This window comes from Alosa alosa, chromosome 3, assembly GCF_017589495.1.
Source record: "Alosa alosa isolate M-15738 ecotype Scorff River chromosome 3, AALO_Geno_1.1, whole genome shotgun sequence".
NCBI lineage: Eukaryota > Metazoa > Chordata > Actinopteri > Clupeiformes > Clupeidae > Alosa > Alosa alosa.
Window position 1 is genome coordinate 32,263,654 of NC_063191.1, and position 20,983 is coordinate 32,284,636.

A 20,983-nucleotide genomic window follows, 5' to 3' on the forward strand; every position below is an offset into this window, starting at 1 on the left:
TATCCATCATGGGTAGAGAATCAAGGTAGTTTAAAAATTTAACACACACATCAAAGTCCTTAGCAAACCAGAAATTCCACTAGGCTATTCACAACCTCATAGACATCCACAGACTCATTCATACTTTGCTTGATGACACATACATCAGTTACATATGTACAAAGAGCTACGATATGCCCTATCTTGAAAAACCCTTGCCGAATCATACGCATGTTCTCTAAAATTCCATGCACTGTTACATGATACGCCTTGTTAACGGAGGATCCCATATTCAGTAGATCGGACCATTCTTCAGACAATGATCTAGCAAGCGTCATTTGATTTTTTAAGGCTTTAAATCGATGGTAAGGTACAGCAATATCAGTTGCATAACATGTAGATTCGTCTGCTATGACATTACACAGTAAGGCTGTTAGCTCATATTTCACACGCTCTTTTGGCGGGCCTGAACCACAGCACCAATTCCCCATTACAGTTAATTGTCCCAATATGTCAGAGTTTCAAGAATAATGTCTGTATCACAATCCTTTATGTGATTTTCCTTGAAAGTGTGTAAATACCCACAGATGTATGGTTCCCCTGTTAATTCGTAGACGATAGCTTCTACAGACCCCCAAATTTTTTGGGGATGGGTCTGATAGCCGTAATGTCCCAATAGATGATTCACGCTTTGCAGTAGTGGTCTTTTTTGTATAGCCGATGTTTTATATCCTCAACATTTGTTTGGAAGTAGTAACGCATCTGGTTCAAAGAGGCAAGAATGTTGAATCTGGCTGGGGTGGCTTACTTGACATCCAAAACAGTCCTCCTGTAACTTCAGCGTGATGATGTGTTGCAGTGTAATACACACACAGGCCTTGATAAGTCCAAGAGGTAGCTCTGCCAAACAACCAACAAGGTCTTCACCAGTAGCTTTAGAAGTCCCGGTTCCATCTGCTGATGATACAGGGTTTAATGACACACCAATCTCTAAGTCTTCTGAACAATCCATCATGCCCACCCCACCACAGGTATTTTGAAAGTATACACACGTATCAGTCATCTTAACATCTGTTGAAGGCATCGACAGTTCTGAACGCCTCGATGATCCGGCTGGTGTGATCGTGATACAACCACTAACCATTCATGGGGTGTAGTCTGGAGGGCGGCTTCTCCGCTACCCAATCATGTGTGACCTCTCCTTTATCTTCAGAGTCGTTTTTGTTACCGGTGGGAGGTACACCCACAGGGGCGCCATCATCCACAAGATGGCATTCTCTAACATCCTCTTTATCATCCGTCAAAGTTAGCTTCGCAAATCTCTCACACAAGTAATCCCGTCATAATGTATCATTTCTTGTTCAATTACTGATTCCTCTTGATGAAACATACTTCTTGAACTTTGATCCACACCATCAGGCGAAACAAGCGCTTCAGTCATTTCAACTTCATCCACATATAGAGACATTGTATGATGTTCACAACAGCTCTGAGAGTAAAGGAACCCTTCAGATGAAAACCTCTTTTTAAGCTTCATGAACGAGGGGGCGCTGATTCCGGAGCGGCTTCTTCACAATGGTTGGCCAGTTCCAGATCATCTTGGCACGTCTGGAAGAGACATGCCTTGACGCCCTGGTATCTTTCCAAACCAGCACTCCATTTGAACAATCTATCAACCTTTTTGAAAACATCACTTAGAACATGCGGTCTTTCCACAGATACTCCACTTTAGCTGTATATGCGAATTCATTCAATTCTTTTTCATTATAATATGTAGGTCTTCTGTATGCACTGCTAGACAGGCGAATGAAATCCTGTGGACAGTTAGCATACATGTGGTAAGACTTGACATAGGCTGGACTATTCCATGATGCTGTGTAGCGACTGTCCATAGCAGGCTGTACAATATCCTTCCAAGAGTCCCTAAACATCACCCAATCTGCATCACAAAAATGAAATGTGCCATGTCGCCTGAAAACGCCAAATCCGGAGATGTCAATGCGTATAGCTTCACACTGCGATCTTCCTTGTCAAAAACATAGCCTCCGATAAGCCCATCGCTCAACAACCATTGGTATTCCACGCCATCATTAGGTTTACTCAGAAAATTAACAAAGTTTCAGGTCTCCTCCTTTGCGGTGCATAAGTCATTTCAGGATTGATAGCTTAGCGCTAACAGGGGTGAGTGTAATCCGTCTCTTTGATTTTGCCGATTCAATCATGTCAGCCATGGTAAGTTCTGTTCAAAATCACTGCTAACAATGATAGCCATACATAGCCCACAGCATTTATAATCTCAATCCTAGAGACACGCCGGGGCAAAACACACCCACTACAAAAGGGTTTATAGATAACCAGGTGTCTGCATACAGACGTCACTACTCATAAACAGGTCTTTTACAATCTTATTAGCACTAGTGCACGTAGGTAAGGCAGAGACCCCGACATGAAAGGGGTCTCAAACAACACACTCAGAGACATGCCCGACAAAACACCATCCCTACAAAGTAGGATGCATTGCATACCATTGAAGCCCTGCAGCCGAAATAGCTCAGTTGGGGAGGCGTTAGATTGAAAATCTAAAGATCCCTGGTTTGAATCCGGGTTCCGGCAACTCCATTTTCTTTTTTTTTTTTTTTTTTTGTATTTAGATCCATTTACCACTAAACATATACAACTCTTACAAAGTTTATCTGATTCCCCATTATCCACAAAACACACATGGGGGTTTGGGGCCAATATGGACGCTTCAGGGGTTTGACACCAGTCACATGACTGTCACATGACACTACATCCAATATGGATGCCAAGGGGCGTGGCATTGTTTGACACCAGACACATGACTGTCACATGACTTTACATCCAATATGGCTGCCCAGGGGTTTGACACCAGTCACATGACTATCACATGACTCACAAAACAATAACAATAACAAACAACACGTGGTGACAACCACATGGCTAATTTGCATAAAAGGAGGCGTGGTTATGACGTGATTTATGACGTTTCAGGGGCGGGGCTTATTTTGACAGATAGTTCAGGATAATTACTACTACCAGCCAAGACAGAAGAGAAGGTGGAATCATAAAACTCAAACCAAAGACAGATCTATGTGTGACAAGTCTATTATTGACATTCTTTTCAGGTGGACGACAAAAAATGGTTTTTAATTAATTCCAGTTGAGAATAAAGTGTGATTCTGTAGGGAACAGAATATTATTTTGATGAAGTAGATTTTATTTAATTAGCAACATTTTCAAACAATTTATAAATTCATTAAATTGGATTACAAAGGAAATGATTCTGTAGGACACAAAGGATGGTGGACAAAGGAAGTGATTCTGTAGGGGTCTCATTATGGTGGACACAAAGGAAGTGATTCTGTAGGGGTCTCATTATGGTGGACACAAAGGAAGTGATTCTGTAGGGGTGTCATTATGGTGGACACAAAGGAAGTGATTCTGTAGGGGTGTCTGACCAGGATTTTAACAGGTGAGACTTTTTGTCATTGGAAGTACAAACTGGACGTGCTGAGCACTCAGTTTACTGCCCTGTGTGTGTCAGTGTGTCCATCTCCCAGTTTACACACTTCATACATCACATGAACAGCAGCAGAGTGTTTAGAGCTCAGTTCTCTTCCTCCTCTTCCTCCCCTCTTCTTTTGTCTCCTTCTTCTCTTTGAAGATCTGTCCATCCGGATGTCTCATCCAGGTCAGTTTGGCGCCTGCTGGCATCCCACTCTCCCTCAGTCTCTGCTGAATCTGGAGAACAGAACCCAAGTCATTCAGAACCATCTCTCACCATGGACAGTCACACGTTCCAGCACAGACTCACTTGTAGGGGTCTGGACTCACCTGCTGTAGGAAGGCCTGCTGCATGGCAGGGTCATTGATGTTCACATGAGAAGCTACCTGAAGCTTCACTCTCACAATCTGACTCTTCACCTCTTTGGGATCTGCAGGGCAACACACACATGCACATAGATTTTCCACTCACATTTGTTTTTTTATTTAGTTTTAAGGATGTTTTCTTTGATAGAGGCTGAAGCTAAAATACTTCATTATAAATCTTTTATTCTTAAATACCACAGCCATAAAAGCAAATTCATTGGTTTTTGGCCATTTGTTCCTGCTTTTATGATTGATCTTAATAATTATATTGGTAAGATGAATAACTTCACTCCATTGTTAGTCTCTATCAAAAGCTGTTGCTCACTTGGTGTGAATAACACTATTTTCTGTGTCTTTTTTATTTTGAAGAAAGACTAGAACGCACATATATCCTAAATTACTTCCACCTGGCTTGACCTATCACTCCTACTCACCTTGGAGTGGCGTGCTTTTGAGCTAGGATGACCAGACAACGCCAGGTCAAGCCTTGCTTTATCTCTTATCTTGGATTTCTTAATTCTGCTGTTGTGAAATACACCACTGGAGTTCCTGAGTTTGACTTGCGTAGACCAGAGCTGTGAGGCCTTGGTGGAGGTATGCGCTCTGATTGCTATTCTGAGTTTGACTTCATTAGACCAGAGCTGTGAGACCTTGGTGGAGGTCTGCGCCCTGAGTGCTATTCTGAGTTTGACTTGAGTAGACCAGAGCTGTGAGACCTTGGTGGAGGTCTGCGCTCTGAGTGCTCTTCTAGTTTGGGACTGAATTCCCATCAAGCAGAGAAAAGGAGAAGTCTGGACACCTTAGCAGATGAAGTTATTTTGATTATGGCAGCCTACATTATTCCACTGACCACTGGGGAAAATGTCAATGCACAACACACCCACTCCACCATCTATAGGTCCTCAGCATGATCATGCTGTTGTCTGTCTGAACCCCCATCAAGCAGAAACAAAGAATAATCTGTCAGTGACTCACCTCCATAGCAGATGAAGTGACTAGGATTGTGACAGCCTACATCATTCCACTGACCACTGGGCGTAAATTGAGTGCACCCCACACCCGGATTATTGGATTCTCCAGTGTTCCAGTGGCGAAATGAGGAGCTGCTGCCATCTGACCACTCTGACCAGGCATCTCTGAACAGGCCAATCCAGGCAGTTCCTCCAATAATGTCCTTTATCTGGTCGTTCTCTGCCTGATTCCTCACACTGGCCAGGTCTGTGTGTTTCTCTCTGCAGTATATCTGAGCATCTTCCCAGTTCTTCCCCTCAGTAACCAGCACATAGGGATGTGTGGAGTTTCCTCCTGTGGTAATGCATGGGTCATGGTTAACTGGGAACCAGCACAGCTTTACAGTCTGAACTAGTGTGAGTGAGACAAACTGTTTAGTTGTACAGTGTGGCTGTCTGTATTCATGAGTGAGTCTGATCTAATGTCAGTGTACATGAGGTCATTACTCACTGATTTGTAGATCTGCACAGTTTGGATGCATGTGTTGCTGAGAGAATGAATAATCTTGTTCTGAATGAAAGGAGTTAGATTCTCACCATCATAGCAGATGAAAGTCCAGATGTTAGTAGACCAGTCATCAGACCATTTTCCATTTGCGTTCATAAGACAATTCTCTTGACCTCCCCTGGGATAGCCTGAATCCCAGTTCCTGAACTCTGCTTCATTCTCTCTGTAGAAATCCCTGCCAGCCAGAGACCACTGCCACTCTCCCCTCTTCAGCCCAATCCAAGCATCTCCAGCACCTGCTTCATGGATCATGCTCTTCACCTTCTCCATCTCTGTCATGTTGTCTATGGTGGCGAGGTCAGTGAACTCCTCTCTGCAGTACTGCTGAGCTTCTGTCCAGCTCTTCTGTTCCTTCACCACATGGAACTGACGTGACACAGAGGAGGAGAGACTGCCCAGACCTGAGAGGAGAGAGGAGTACACACACACACACACACACACACACACACACACATTACAGGAGTAGTGGATTGAGTAGGTGTTAGAGAGAACTTGAGGTACACACATTCACACACACACACAGATCAACACACATCCACACAAACCACGCACACACACACACAAAAACTACAGACACAACAACACCGTACAGACACACTATATACAATACAATTACATATTGGCATTATGTGATGTGACACACACGAGCACACAGACACATAAACACACACACTGACCTGAGGCCAGCAGTGTTGCTATGAGAAGTAGAGTCATGACTGAGGGCCTGAACAAAGAAGATCAATTGGAGACACATCAACAAGGAGAAAAACACACACAACAAAACACACTGTTTGGTGTTTCTGACAGAAAATACACTCCCAGCTGATTTGTGCTGGTCAACTCTTGCAATAACCCAGCTGATTTCACCCATGGGTTGTGTCAGCGCTCAGCAGTCACAGGTTGGGCAACATATCAGATCAAAATCAAGCTGTTACATTTCTAATGCTCTGGATGAGTGTGCCAAGTAGAGTTGTGTCAAGACTGATTTTTAAATCCTGAGATAATAGTGTTGAGTATTGAGCCTCCTTATAGTCAGTGAAATACATTAAATGTTTAAATCTGATAAGACAACATTTTAGTCAAATCTGGTACAAAGAGAGTTGTCAACTGACATCTAATATGCAAACTGCTTCTCTATGCGATAGATTTCCTATGGTGTGGTTCATCCACAAAAACATCATAACCAACTTTCAAAAGTAAAATTACAAAGCATAACAATGAATAGACTATGAGTGTATTGCAGTGACAGGCGCTGTTAAAATACTCATATCATTCCCAACATCAAACTAAAAACTCATTCTAAAAAGGAAATTGTACACGTGTAATGAATCGTTACCCTTTTTGTGTTGCAGTTACAAAAGTCTGCCACATGGTGTGATGTTGCACTTAAAATTCCCATGCCAATTCCAATTTAGATAGATAGATAGATAGATAGATAGATAGATAGATAGATAGATACTTTATTGATCCCGAAGGGGAAATTCAAGGTCTCAGTAGCATACAGACATCACACACAACATGCACTTACAGCAAAAAGGGTAAATATAAGTATATACATATAACAAAACTCCACTGTACAATAGTGGAGAATTTTACTCAGGAGTATCCCTTTAATAGAGCCCAGGTTGTTTTTACTCAGGAGTATCCCTTTAATAGAGCCCAGGTTGTTTTTACTCAGGAGTATCCCTTTAAGTGCCTAGGGTCAGCGATGGAAAAGGCCCGGTCACCTTTTGTTTTGAGGCGCGAGTGGGGGACTGAGAGGTGTTGCCGTGACGATGACCTGAGTGACCTGGAGGCAGAGTACGGACTTAGTGGATCTGTGATGTATAATGGCGCTAAACTGTTAACAGCTTTAAAAACAAATAGTAAAATTATAAAATCAATTCTGTATTTTACCAGACCTGACTGACTTCTTCAGTACTTTCAAAAACAATAAACCTTTTATAATGAACAATTATAAACAAAGAAAAATATATATAAAAAAACAGATGAATTTGAAGTAAAATTTCAAAATGAAGAAAAAGTAATTAAAATACAAGTTACAAACTAAATCACAGAGTTCTGGGCCCCCACCCTCCCATCATGTCACGGCTGTGTGCAGACACACACACAACACACTCAAGACACGCTCACGGCTGTGTGCAGACACACACAGAGCACACTCACTACACACTCAAGACACACTCACGGCTGTGTGCAGACACACACACAGCACACTCAAGACACACTCACGGCTGTGTGCAGACACACACGCAACACACTCACGGCTGTGTGCAGACACACACGCAACACACTCACGGCTGTGTGCAGACACACACAACACACTCACGGCTGTGTATAGACACATACACAACACACTCTCGGCTGTTTGCAAGCACACACACAACACACTTATGGCTGTGTGCAGACACACATAAGACACATCCGACACATTCACGGGTCACGGCTGTTTGCAGACACACTCACAACACACTCACGGCTGTCTGCAGACACACACACACACAAAACACACGTCACACTCACAGGTCATGGCTGTTTCCAGACACACTCACGTCAGTGTGTAGAATGATTAATTTGTCTTTACCTCTCGTTATGTATGAGTGTGTGGGCAATGTTCAGTACTTTTCATGTTTGTCTTTATGGCAATACTGGGAATTATGGAAATATAAAAATATATAATGTGAATGCCTGCTTGGTTTACATGTGCAGTGTTTTAATATGTAAATTACTCTCTGGGCTTGACTGTAACAATGCAATGTTAACGGAGCTACCTGCAAGTGTACTGTGACTGTAGCAGATGACTCTCTTCTTCTTCTAACTGTTTCAAAATAAAAGTCCTCACTACAATAATCCACTGTTAAACAATGTAACCCATTAAACTACTGAACTTTTTACATTCAACTTTTAAACGGTCTACTTTTTAAACTATCTATCTATCTATCTATTAAACTAGCTGTCTATCAACAACTTTTAAACTATCTACATTCAACTTTTAAACTATATACATTCACTAGCTGTCTATCAACAACTTTTAACTTGTCATCAACTGTCAACACTTCATCAACGATGACTCCTACCCACTGTAGCTAGTTAGCATGGTTAGCAAAGTTAACATGTTAGCATTGTTAACATTTTTAACAAAACTGCTAAAAATGATTAGCTAGGTTAACTAAGTCACATGGTTAGCATAGTTAGCATGTTAGTTAGCTTAACTACTAAAAATGATTAGCTAAGTTAGCTAAGTAACATGGTTAATATAGTTAGCATGTTAGCATTGCTAGCATAGTTAGCATGTTTAATAAAACTGCTAGAAAATGTTAGGTAAGTAGCATGGTGAACATGTTAGCATTGCTAGCACTGCTAAAAAACGTTAGCTAAGTAGCATGCTTAGCATTGCTAGCACTGCTATAAAACATTAGCTAAGTAGCATGGTTAGCATAGTTAAAAATCTTAGCATAACTGCTAGCAAACATTAGAGCCATTCCAACTTTCAGTTATCGTCAAATATCTACCTATACACAGCCATTAAACTATTTGAAAATGCAACATTCCTTCAACTTCCAGTCTGTCAACAACTTTTAAACTATTTACCTTCAACTTTTAAACGGTCTACTTTTAAACTATCAACTTTTATTAAGCTATGCAACCACCATGTCTATCCTAGCATCACCGTAGTAACCATCTCTGTATTATCTGTTTTAACTATACATGATATTTTACATCATAACTTTAGCATTTTCATGCACTGGTAATTCCTTGGAATTGCATTTCTAGTTACAGTGCATGAAAATGCACTGTACTGTTCTTCCTAGGCTTCTTCTTATTACAGTGCATGAAAATGTACTGTACTGTTATTCCAAGGCTTTTTAGAGTGCATGAAAATGCACTGTACTGTTATCCGAATTCTTCTTATTATTCTTCTTCTAACGCTTTTTGTGCGTTTAATACAGCTTCAACTGTTTAACGTAGAAACTTCATTCAAACTGCGTTGCGTAGGTCTTATGTGACTTCAGCTATGTATTTTTCAACTTTGTAACTTTTATACTTTTTAAACTATTAATTAAAAACTACTAAAATTTCCCCATTGACTTAACATTAGATTATGACATCACAATAGCAATTAGAATCCTATGCCAGGTGTTCAGGCCACCTGGATCACCATATATGGCTCTGGCCAGGCCACCTGGATTAACTGAGTTTCTCAGGCTTTATGACATCATAGCAATTAGAATATTGTGCCAGATGGCCAGGCCACCTGCATCAACTGTCAGTTTCTCAGGCTTTAAGCATACAGTCTCATTCTATGCTATAAGCCTGAGAAACTGTTCAGTCATTCCAACTATATTAAACCTCATCTATCTAGCAAATAGTTTAACCTTTTAAACTATCCACTTATTTAACTGTTCAGTCATTCCAACTATATTAAACCTCATCTACCTAGTTCAGTCATTCCAACTATATTAAACCTCATCTACCTAGCAAATAATTTAACCTTTTAAACCATCCACCTATTCAACTGTTCAGTCATTCCAACTATATTAAACCTCATCCATCTAGCAAATAATTTAACATTTTCAAAATAAAAGTCCTCACTAGCTAGTTAGCATTATTAGCATTGTTAACATTTTAGCAAAACTGCTAAAAATGATTAGCGAAGTTAGCTGAGTCACATGGTTAGCATAGTTAGCATGTTAATATGGTTAACATAGTTAGCATTTTTATTAAAACTGCTAAAAATGACTAGCTAAGTTAGCTAAGTCACATGGTTAGCATAGTTAGCAGTTTTTAAAAAAATGCTAGAAAACATGAGCTAAGTTAACTAAGTAACTTGGTCAAAATAATTAGCTTTGTTAGCATAACTGCTAGCAAACATTAGAGTCATTCCAACTGTCAGTTATCGTCAACGATCTACCTATATAGAGCCTTTAAACTTTTTGTCTACCAACACGCATTAAACTATCAGTATGTCAACAACCTTTAAACTATCTACATATAACTTTTAAACTTTTCAACATTCATTAAACTATCTGTCTATTAAACTATCTGTCTATTAACAACTGTTAAACTATCTACATTCAACTTTTAAACTGTCTAGGTCTAAACTATCAACTTTTTATTAAGCTATGCTATGTCTGTCCTAGCTTCATTTCCATGCACTCGTAATTTCCTGAAATTACATTCTCTAGTTACAGTGCATGAAAATGCACTGTACTGTTCTTCCTAGGCTTCTTCTTATTCTTCTTCTAACGCGTTTAATGCAGCTTCAACCGTTTAACGTAGAAACTTCATTCAAACTATGTTACGTAGGTCTTACTTAGGACATGGGTGCTATGTATTTTTCAGCTTTGTAACTTTTTATACTTTTTTAAACTATTAATTAAAAAACTGTTCAAAATTTCCCCATAGACTTAACATGGGCTGATGACATCACAATAGAGCCGTTAAGCAATTAGAATCCTATGGCAGGTGTTCGGGCCACCTGTCCCAACTGCCATTCTCAGGCTTTAAGCATACAAACTGGCCCTATTAAGACTACACACCCTATTCAACTGCTTCCTCTGCCAAAAACTGTTTCAGAATAAAAGTCCTCACTACAATATTTCACTGTTAAACAATTTAACCCTTTAAACTACTGAACCTTTTAACTGTTCAGCCATTGTAACTGTTACTTGTCATCAACTATGACTCCTACCCACTGGAGCTAGTTAGCTAAGTTAGCTAAGTCACATGGTTAGCATAGTTAGCATGCTAGCATGCTAGTTACCATTTTTAGCAAAACTGCTTAAAATGATTAGCTAAGTTAGCTAAGTCACATGGTTAGCATAGTTAGCATGCTAACATGTTAGCATGCTAGTTAGCATTTTTAACAAAACTGCTTAAAATGATTAGTTAAGTCAGCTAAGTAACATGGTTAGCATAGTTAGCATGCTAGTTAGCATAACTGCTAAAAATAATTAGCTAAGTTAGCTAAGTCACATGGTTAGCATACTTAGCATTTTAACATTGTTAGCATGCTAGTTAGCATAGTAACTTGGTTAACATTATTATCTTTGTTAATATAGTTAGCATAACTGCTAGCAAACATTAGAGCCATTCCAAGTGTCAGTTATCGTCAACTATCTACCTAAATAATTTAACCATTTAAACTATCCACTTATTTAACCGTTCAATCATTCCAACTATATTAAACCTTATCTACCAAGTAAATTATTTACCTATATAAACTATCCACCTATTTAACTGTTGAGTCATTCCAACTATATTAAACCTCATCTACCTAGCAACCAATATAGTTTGTTTTTACTCTGTATGATATTTGACATCATATTTTTTGCATTTTCATGCACTGTATTTCCTTCAGGAAATGCTTTTCTAGTTATTATTTTTCTTCTTCTAACGCAGATAATGCAGCTTCACCCGTTTAACGTAGAAACTTCATTCAAACTATGTTACGTAGGTCTTACTTAGGACATGTGCGCTTTATATTTTTCATCTTTGTAACTTTTATACTTTTTAAACTATTCATTAAAAACTAATCAAAATTTCCCCATTGACTTAACATTGCCCTTTTATGACATCACAGCAATTAGAATCTTCTGCCAGGTGGCTAGGCCAGGCTTTAAGCATACAAACTGGCTCTATTTAGACTACACACCCTGTTCAACTGCTTCCTCTGCCAAAAACTGATTCAAAATAAAAGTCCTCACTACAATATTTCACTGTTAAACAATTTAACCCTTTAAACTACTGAACTTTTTAACTGTTCAGCCATTGTAACTGTTTGTCTGCTAGTCATCAACTATGACTCCTACCCACTGTAGCTAGTTAGCTAAGTAACATGGTTAGCATAGCTAGCATGTTAGCTAGCATGTTAGCATGTTTAGCAAAACTGCTAAAAAACGATTAGCTAAGTAACATGGTTAGCATAGTTAGCATGCTAGCATGTTAACATGCTAGTTAGCATTTTAAGCAAAACTGCTAAAAATGATTAGCTAAGTTAGCTAAGTAACAAGGTTAGCATAGTTAGCATGTTAGTTAGCATTTTTAGCAAAACTGTTAAAAATGATTAGCTAAGTTAGCTAAGTAACATGGTTAGCATAGTTAGCATAACTGTTAAAAATGATTAGTTAAGTTAGCTAAGTAACATGGTTAGCATAGTTAGCATGTTAGCATGTTAACTTGGTTAACATTATTATCTTTGATAACATAGTTACCATAACTGCTAGCAAACATTAGAGCTTAAACTATCCACTTATTTAACTGTTCAGTCATTCCAACTATATTAAACCTCATCTACCTAGCAATCCAATATAGTCATTTGTTTTACTCTGTATGATATTTACATCATATTTTTGCATTTTCATGCACTGTATTTCCTTCAGGAAATGCTTTTCTAGTTCTTCTTCTTATTCTTCTTCTTCTAACGCAGTTAATGCAGCTTAAACCGTTTAACGTAGAAACTTCATTCAAACTATGTTGCGTAGGTCTTACTTAGGACATGTGGGCTTTGTATTTTTCATCTTTGTAACTTTTATACTTTTTAAACTATTAATTAAAAACTAATCAATTTCCCCATTGACTTAACATTATGATTATGACATCATAATACGGCCGTTAAGCAATTAGAATCCTATGGCAGGTGTTCAGGCCACCTGGATCAACTGCCAGTCTCAAGCTTTAAGCATACAAACTGGCCCTATTAAGACTACACATCCTGTTCAACTGCTTCCTCTGCCAAAAACTGTTTCAAAATAAAAGTCCTCACTACAATATTTCACTGTTAAACAATTTAACCCTTTAAACTACTGAACTTTTTAACTGTTCAGCCATTGTAACTGTTACTTGTCATCAACTATGACTCCTACCCACTGTAGCTAGTTAGCTAAGTAACATGGTTAGCATAGTTAGCATGCTAGCATTTTTAGCAAAACTGCTAAAAACGATTAGCTAAGTCAGCTAAGTAACGTGGTTAGCATAGTTAGCATGCTAGTTAGCATTTTTAGCAAAACTGCTAAAAATGATTAGCTAAGTCACATGCTTAGCATAGTTAGCATGCTAACATGTTAGTTAGTAGTAGTTATTATCATGAACTATCTGTCAAAATAAGCCCCGCCCCCTGAAGCGTCATAAATCACGTCATAACCACGCCTCCTTTTTATGCAAATTAGCCATGTGGTTGTCACCACGTGTTTGTTATTGTTATTGTTTTGTGAGTCATGTGACAGTCATGTGACTGGTGTCAAACAATGCCACGCCCCCTTGGCATCCATATTGGATGTAGTGTCATGTGACAGTCATGTGACTGGTGTCAAACCCCTGGGCGGCCATATTGGCCCCCAAACCCCCATGTGTGTTTTGTGGATAATGGGGAATCAGATAAACTTTGTAAGAGTTGTAAAAAAGAAAGAAAATGGAGTTGCCGGAACCCGGATTCGAACCAGGGATCTTTAGATTTTCAATCTAACGCTCTCCCAACTGAGCTATTTCGGCTGCAGCGCTTCAATGGTATGCAATGCATCCTACTTTGTAGGGGTGGTGTTTTGTCCGGGCATGTCTCTGAGTGTGTTGTTTGAGACCCCTTTCATGTCGGGGGTCTGCCTACTACCCACGCATACACTAGTGCTAATAACATTGTAAAAAGACCTGTTTATGAGTAGTGACGTCTGTATGCAGACACCTGGTTATCTATAAACCCTTTTGTAGTGGGTGTGTTTTGCCCTGGCGTGTCTCTAGGATTGAGATTGTAAAAGCTGTGGGCGATGTATAGCTATCATTGTTAGCAGTGATTTTGAACAGAACTTACCATGGCTGACATGATTGAATCGGCAAAATCAAAGAGACGGATTACACTCACCCCTGTTAGCTTAAGCTATCGAATCCTGAAATGACTTATGCAACGCAAAGGAGGAGACCTGAAACTTTTGTTAATTTTCTGAGTAAACCTAATGATGGCGTGGAATACCAATGGTTGTTGAACGATGGGCGATCGGAGGCTATGTTTTTTGACAAGGAAGATCGCGAGTGTGAAGCTATACGCATTGACATCTCGATTTGGCGTTTTCAGGCGACATGGCGCACATTTCATTTTGTGATGCAGATTGGGTGATGTTTAGGGACTCTTGGAAGGATATTGTACAGCCTGCTATGGACAGTCGCTACACAGCATCATGGAATAGTCCAGCCTATGTCAAGTCTTACCACATGTATGCTAACTGTCCGCAGGATTTCATTCGCCAGTCTAGCAGTGCATACAGAAGACCTACATATTATAATGAAAAATAATTGAATGAATTCGCATATACACCTAAAGTGGAGTATCTTTGGAAAGACCGGCATGTTCTAAGTGATGTTTTCAAAAAGGTTGATAGATTGTTCAAATGGAGTGCTGGTTTGGAAAGATACCAGGCGCCAAGGCATGTCTCTTCCAGACGTGCCAAGATGATCTGGAATGGCCAACCATTGTGAAGAAGCCGCCCGAATCAGCGCCCCCTCGCTCATGAAGCTTAAAAAAGAGGTTTTCATGGAAGGGTTCCTTTACTCTCAGAGCTGTTGTGAACATCATACAATGTCTCTATATGTGGATGAAGTTGAAATGACTGAAGCGCTTGTTCGGCCTGATGGTGTGGATCAAAGTTCAAGAAGTATGTTTCATCAAGAGGAATCAGTAATTGAACAAGAAATGATACATTATGACGTGGATTACTTGTGTGAGAGATTTGCGATGCTAACTTTGACGGATGATAAAGAGGATGTTAGAGAATGCCATCTTGTGGATGATGACGCCCCTGTGGGTGTACCTCCTACCGGTAACAAAAACGACTCTGAAGATAAAGGAGAGGTCACACATGATTGGGTAGCGGAGAAGTCGCCGCCCTCCAGACTACACCCCTTGAATGGTTAGTGGTTGTATACGATCACACCAGCCGGATCATCGAGACGTTCAGAACTATCGTGATGCCTTCAACAGATGTTAAGATGACTGATACGTGTGTATACTTTCAAAATACCTGTGGTGGGGTGGGCATGATGGATTGTTCAGAAGACTTAGAGATTGGTGTGTCATTAAACCCTGTATCATCAGCAGATGGAACCGGGACTTCTAAAGCTACTGGTGAAGACCTTGTTGGTTGTTTGGCAGAGCTACCTCTTGGACTTATCAAGGCCTGTGTGTGTATTACACTGCAACACATCATCACGCAGAAGTTACAGGAGGACTGTTTTGGCTGTCAAGTAAGCCACCCCAGCCAGATTCAACATTCTTGCCTCTTTGAACCAGATGCGTACTACTTCCAAACAAATGTTGAGGATATAAAACATCGGCTATACAAAAGACCACTACTGCAAAGCGTGAATCATCTATTGGGACATTACGGCTATCAGACCCATCCCCAAAAATGTGGGGGTCTGTAGAAGCTATCGCCTCACTTAATTAACAGGGGAACCATACATCTGTGGGTATTTACACACTTTCAAGGAAAATCACATACAGGATTGTGATACAAACATTATTCTGGAAACTCTGACATATTGGGACAATTAGCGGTAATGGGGAATTGGTGCTGTGGTTCAGGCCCACCAAAAGAGCGTGTGAAATATGAGCTAACAGCCTTACTGTGTAATGTCATAGCAGACGAATCTACATGTTATGCAACTGATATTGCTGTACCTTACCATCATTTTAAAGCCTTAAAAAATCAAATGACGCTTGCTAGATCATTGTCTGAAGAATGGTCCGATCTACTGAATATGGGATCCTCCGTTAACAAGGCGTATCATGTAACAGTGCATGAAATTTTAGAGAACATCATTATGATTCGCAAGGGTTTTTCAAGATAGGGCATATCGTAGCTCTTTGTACATATGTAACTGATGTATGTGTCATCAAACAAAGTAAGAATGAGTCTGTGGATGTCTATGAGGTTGTGAATAGCCTAGTGGAATTTCTGGTTGCTAAGGACTTTGATGTGTGTGTTAAATTTTTAAACTACCTTGATTCTCTACCCATGATGGATATGTAAGCCTGCTTGTCAAATAAAAGATTGTGAATGCACATCATGGTCTGTCATTAGTTGTATGGAGGGAGTCATGGAGGAGGTTCTAAATACAATCTACTACACACCTTCAAGTGAGGGTTCATATGGGGGTATAACTAGATTAAAAGAAGCTGCCTTTAAAAAAACAGGGATACATCTGTCCGATAAGGATGTTGCTGAATGGTTATCAGGGGAGGATGCGTACACGCTTCATAAACCTATGCGTGTCAACTACAAAAGGAATAGGGTGATTGTGTATGGTATCAACAGGCAATTTCAAGCGGATCTGGTTGACATGTCCATATACTCCAGGGAGAATGACCATGCTAAATATATGCTGACGCAGTATAGATGTCTTTAGCAAATATGCATGGGTGCGTATTTTAAAAACAAATCAGGGATGGCGGTTGCCGCTGCTTTTGAATCAATCATAGAAGAGGGTCGATACCCCAGAAGTTGCAAACTGACCGTGGGGAAAGAATTTTTTTTAACCAGCATTTCCAGAGGATCGTGAATAAAAACAACATTCATCATTTCGCCACTGGGAGTGAATTAAAAGCTAGTGTCGTGGAGGCGATTCAACAGAACTATTAAATCAAGAATGTGGCGTTATCTAACAGCCAACTCTAAACGCTACTGTGACGTCTTACCTGATATGGTATCATCTTATAATAACAGTTACCATCGTAGTATCAAAATGAGACCTGTGGATGTGACAAAAGAAAATGAAAATGTGGTCTTTAAAACCTGTATGGTGTAAAGACGGAGCTGCCAAAAAATCTGTGTTCAAATACAAAATAGGAGATCTTGTTAGAGTATCTAAGGTCAGAGGTGCATTCACAAAGGGGTATGAGGAAAACTACACACGTGAGTTTTTCACCATAGCAGAGTGTGTACATCGAAACCCTCCTGTTTACAGGTTGAAAGACTATGATGGAGACATGTTAGAAGGTACCTTTTATGAAGAGGAGTTGCAGAAAATCCTCATAAACAGGGATAAGGCCTTCAAAGTGGAAAAGATTTTGGAAAGCAAAAGAGTGGGTAGGACGCGTATGGCATTGGTAAAATGGTTAGGTTGGCCATCAAAATTTAACTCGTGGGTCCCCGCAAAAGATGTGGTTGATGCTTAAAAAATGTCTTAAATCACAACACAACATACATATCCTTATTCACACCAGCGACATCATGGAGGACGAAGGGTTTTATGTGACTTTACCAAGCAATGCGTGCCGCGATATTTATCCTGACAACAGAATATCCAGCTACAGAACTAAACTGGCAAAAACACTAACACTAAGGGGGCTTGGGAGGTCTTTTTAATTGAGTCTATGTACCCCAAAACATGGGTTCCATTTCACAAAACATTCAAAATTCACAATTATGCATACAGCTACTAACATCCTTATTGTTGGTGAACTTCGTGAAGCTTTCTACAATAGCATTGCTGATATCATAGCAGAAATCAATAGTGTCGGGTCTCATATACAGTTTACCTATGATGAACTACTTCACAAAGTCCGTGGTGACATCATCCGAAAGTGATGTTTCGCTTAACATTCCGAGGGAAGCTAGCAAGGATTCTAGGTTTTGAAGATATGATTCCATTCACGGCCCCCGAGCTGCCGGTAGATACGCCCACATTGCTGATTTGTATGGCGGGGAATATATTGTTTGTCTATACAGACATTATAGACCACCAAGTTGTAGGTGACTATTATGTACCACTCCTGCGGTGTGTAGAAATAACGGGGAGACCAAAAAATATAGTCACAATCGGCTACGATAAACCACACTACGCGAGACGCGGTGTCTAAATCACACATTGACGACATTACCATAGAGGTGAAAAGTGATCAAAACCACAACGTGTCATTCAAGCATGGCAAAGTGATTACAAAACTCCATTTCAGACCGGTAAAACAACTTCCAAGAATTTAAAATGAAAGAATTTAATCCCTACGCCTGACCCACATCGCTATATGTTACATATTATCAAAACCAGTGGTGGGCCATATTGATGGGTTCGCTGGGGCCCTGTCATGTGGTGGATCTCGGCTTGGGATCGCCCTAAAAGGTCTGTACAGAATGGCTATGCCTCTATTGCGTAGGGTTATTGAATCGCTTAAACCGCATTTAAAAGCCGTACTAAAAATATCGGGCCAGTGATGTGGTGAGCAACGTCATGCAAGCCCACAACAGTCAAGAGGGTCGGGGTGTTAGTAATGCAACGTACACATGAAACGACCACCAGGTGTGAGAAGAGGAAGATACACAAAGAAAAAAACAATGTAAAGGCTAAGAAAAAGATCAGTGTCGAAAAGGAAGGCTCAGAGTAAACACCGGGGAGTAGGACTGCTAAAAAAGAGGCGAATCCATATTCTTAACCATGGCTCTGACACACGGCATGTCGGGCGGAGGTGTCAAATCTGAGTTGGATCTTTTACAGTGCCTATGACTCAAACGCTATAGAGAAAAACACCTATGTTGAGATACCTCCCATATCAGCTCTGTCAGACACAGGACCCCCTGAGTTTTTGTCGAAATGGAAAAGAGTCATACAACCTTGGTCAAATGGTCAAAAGTCATACAACCTTATAAAACATTATAAACATAAGAAAAAAACAAAGCAGAAAAAAATTTTAATTTACAAAATATTACAACATTCGTGAACATTAGACATAAGCAATGCATAGTAACTATTACAAGATTTCTAAATTCAAGCCATGCTGTTGCATCTAATTGAGGTGTTGAAAAAAACCAGGGGATTCTGATACCGCCTAACTGGTGCGAAAGTAGGTGTAATTTATTTCTTTTCAGCGCTGTGATTGAATCTTTAACTAGTCTATTTGGTATTGTAGAAAAGGGATGTTTAGCATAGCAATAGCCTCAGAAATTCATGCCATCCTTGAGGTCGCTTCATGATGGCTCACAGCTTGGGCCCGGTGATATTTCTTTTACCAGATCAAACACGTGCGCACCTGGAATGGTTGTGCCGTTAAAAACAAAAGACCCAGAATCGCCCCACGATGCTATGCCTTGAGAGTTGTACATCTTGCTTAAATATATATACTCAGCATTCCTTTGCTTCTCAGGGGCACATTTTTTAAGATGAAAATCAGGCTACCTGATTGTTCTCAAAAGTAAAGCGAGCCTGTACTGCTAAACTCTGTGACACATCATCGGATGATGACTGCAGTGGTAAACTCAGTGTCAGTGTGTTCGTCTCAAAGTCCCCTGTTTAACCAGGGCCAAATATTCTGTAATAATGACGATAATGGGGCCTTCTCATGAGGGGTCAGGTGTGTTTTACTCAAAACATTTTTCAGCTACTCAACTCGCTTTCAGCAGACTGGCTTATGGGGTAGTTACTTACATCATTTTTTAAACGGTCCAATTGTCTTTGTGGAACCAGATACATTTTCAGCTGCATCTATTACTTTAACTCTGTCTTGATGTAAACAGACTGGTTATGAACGGCAGAGCAACACTCAAGAGGGGCAGGAGAAATCCACCTTCTGGTTTAATAGTGCGCCTCTTTGTATGTGAGGCCAATTTTCTTGTCAGCCAGTAACTTTATCAAAATCTTATTTTTACGAAGTTTTTTATATTGTATAGCTGTTAAGGGTATAGTACCACGAAGAATATTCAGTGTCACCTCGCAGAAAAGCTAAGATTAACTCATCTGACGGAGAATGTAAAATGACACGCCTCTGGGCTGCTTTAGTTTTTAAGTAAACTTTCCTTAAAAGAGGCAATTTCTACCCATTCTCTCAGACATATCTGTGTCTCAGTTTGTTTTCTTCGCACATAGACAGCCTCGATGCCCAAAAAGCAAATCAATTCTGAGGCGGTACAAATCTGGGGTTTTTGGTTTATAGTCAATCAACAAATATCCGTAGGGTTTCTCCGTGGCATTTTTAAAAAGATTCAAGAAAGAATTTTGTGTTACCGGGGTACATCTGTCTCGCTAATACACTGATTTGGTTGTTATCTCAAGGGTTTTGAAAAACAATTAGATAATTAGTGTTCAAACTGATTGTTCTTGCTAGATTTCCCTGAAAGAACAGATTCTGAACCATGTAGCGGCACTAAGATTACGATGATGTACATACTGTGTGAACACCTTCTCTATTTCTGTATTATTGCTGGCATCTTTCATCACATCATCAATAATTAGCAGGTTAGTTTTTGATATGGGTAATTAACTCCATCATCTGGTTTTGCTAGGGTACCTTTGAATAAATTTGACATCTCTCAGCTTTTAACACCTCGGTAAAGTGGTTACCAAATAATCATAAATATACACTATATTTTCAATTGCATTAATAAGGGTGTCGATATTGGCTATCAACTGTTTTACAAAAAATGTCTTGCCAGAATTAGAAGGCCCTTTTATCACACAAGAAAATGGATGCTGTAGTCTGAAATCGTATACAGAGGCCTCTTTGCCAAAAGTTATATTTATCCATGATAGACATATACCCCTTTAAAACCAGATGGCCTAGTTGTGTAGTCGGTAGTAGCACCTCTTGTTGTAAACAACCCTGAACCTCTTCTCACCA

The 20,983-nt window shown here is 39.8% G+C and overlaps 1 protein-coding gene and 2 non-coding genes across 3 annotated transcripts in view; 1 reads left to right on the top strand and 2 right to left on the bottom strand.

The window, feature by feature from the left end:
* The first annotated feature begins 2,519 nt into the window (after positions 1-2,519).
* On the top strand, positions 2,520-2,592 carry trnaf-gaa. The gene has a single exon. It is a non-coding gene; the product is annotated as a tRNA-Phe (tRNA).
* A 756-nt stretch (positions 2,593-3,348) lies between these two features.
* The window catches only part of LOC125291670 (C-type mannose receptor 2-like), a 19,837-nt gene continuing 2,202 nt past the window's right edge, over positions 3,349-20,983 (bottom strand). The window contains exons 2-5 of the mRNA XM_048238491.1: positions 5,418-5,754; positions 4,846-5,175; positions 3,835-3,935; positions 3,349-3,741 (exon numbers count right to left, since the gene is read on the bottom strand). Of these exons, the coding sequence (XP_048094448.1) occupies positions 3,601-3,741; positions 3,835-3,935; positions 4,846-5,175; positions 5,418-5,754 (909 nt within the window). The 3' untranslated portion in view covers positions 3,349-3,600. The remainder of the gene's footprint in view (positions 3,742-3,834; positions 3,936-4,845; positions 5,176-5,417; positions 5,755-20,983) is intronic.
* Positions 13,806-13,878, bottom strand: trnaf-gaa. Its single transcript has one exon. It is a non-coding gene; the product is annotated as a tRNA-Phe (tRNA).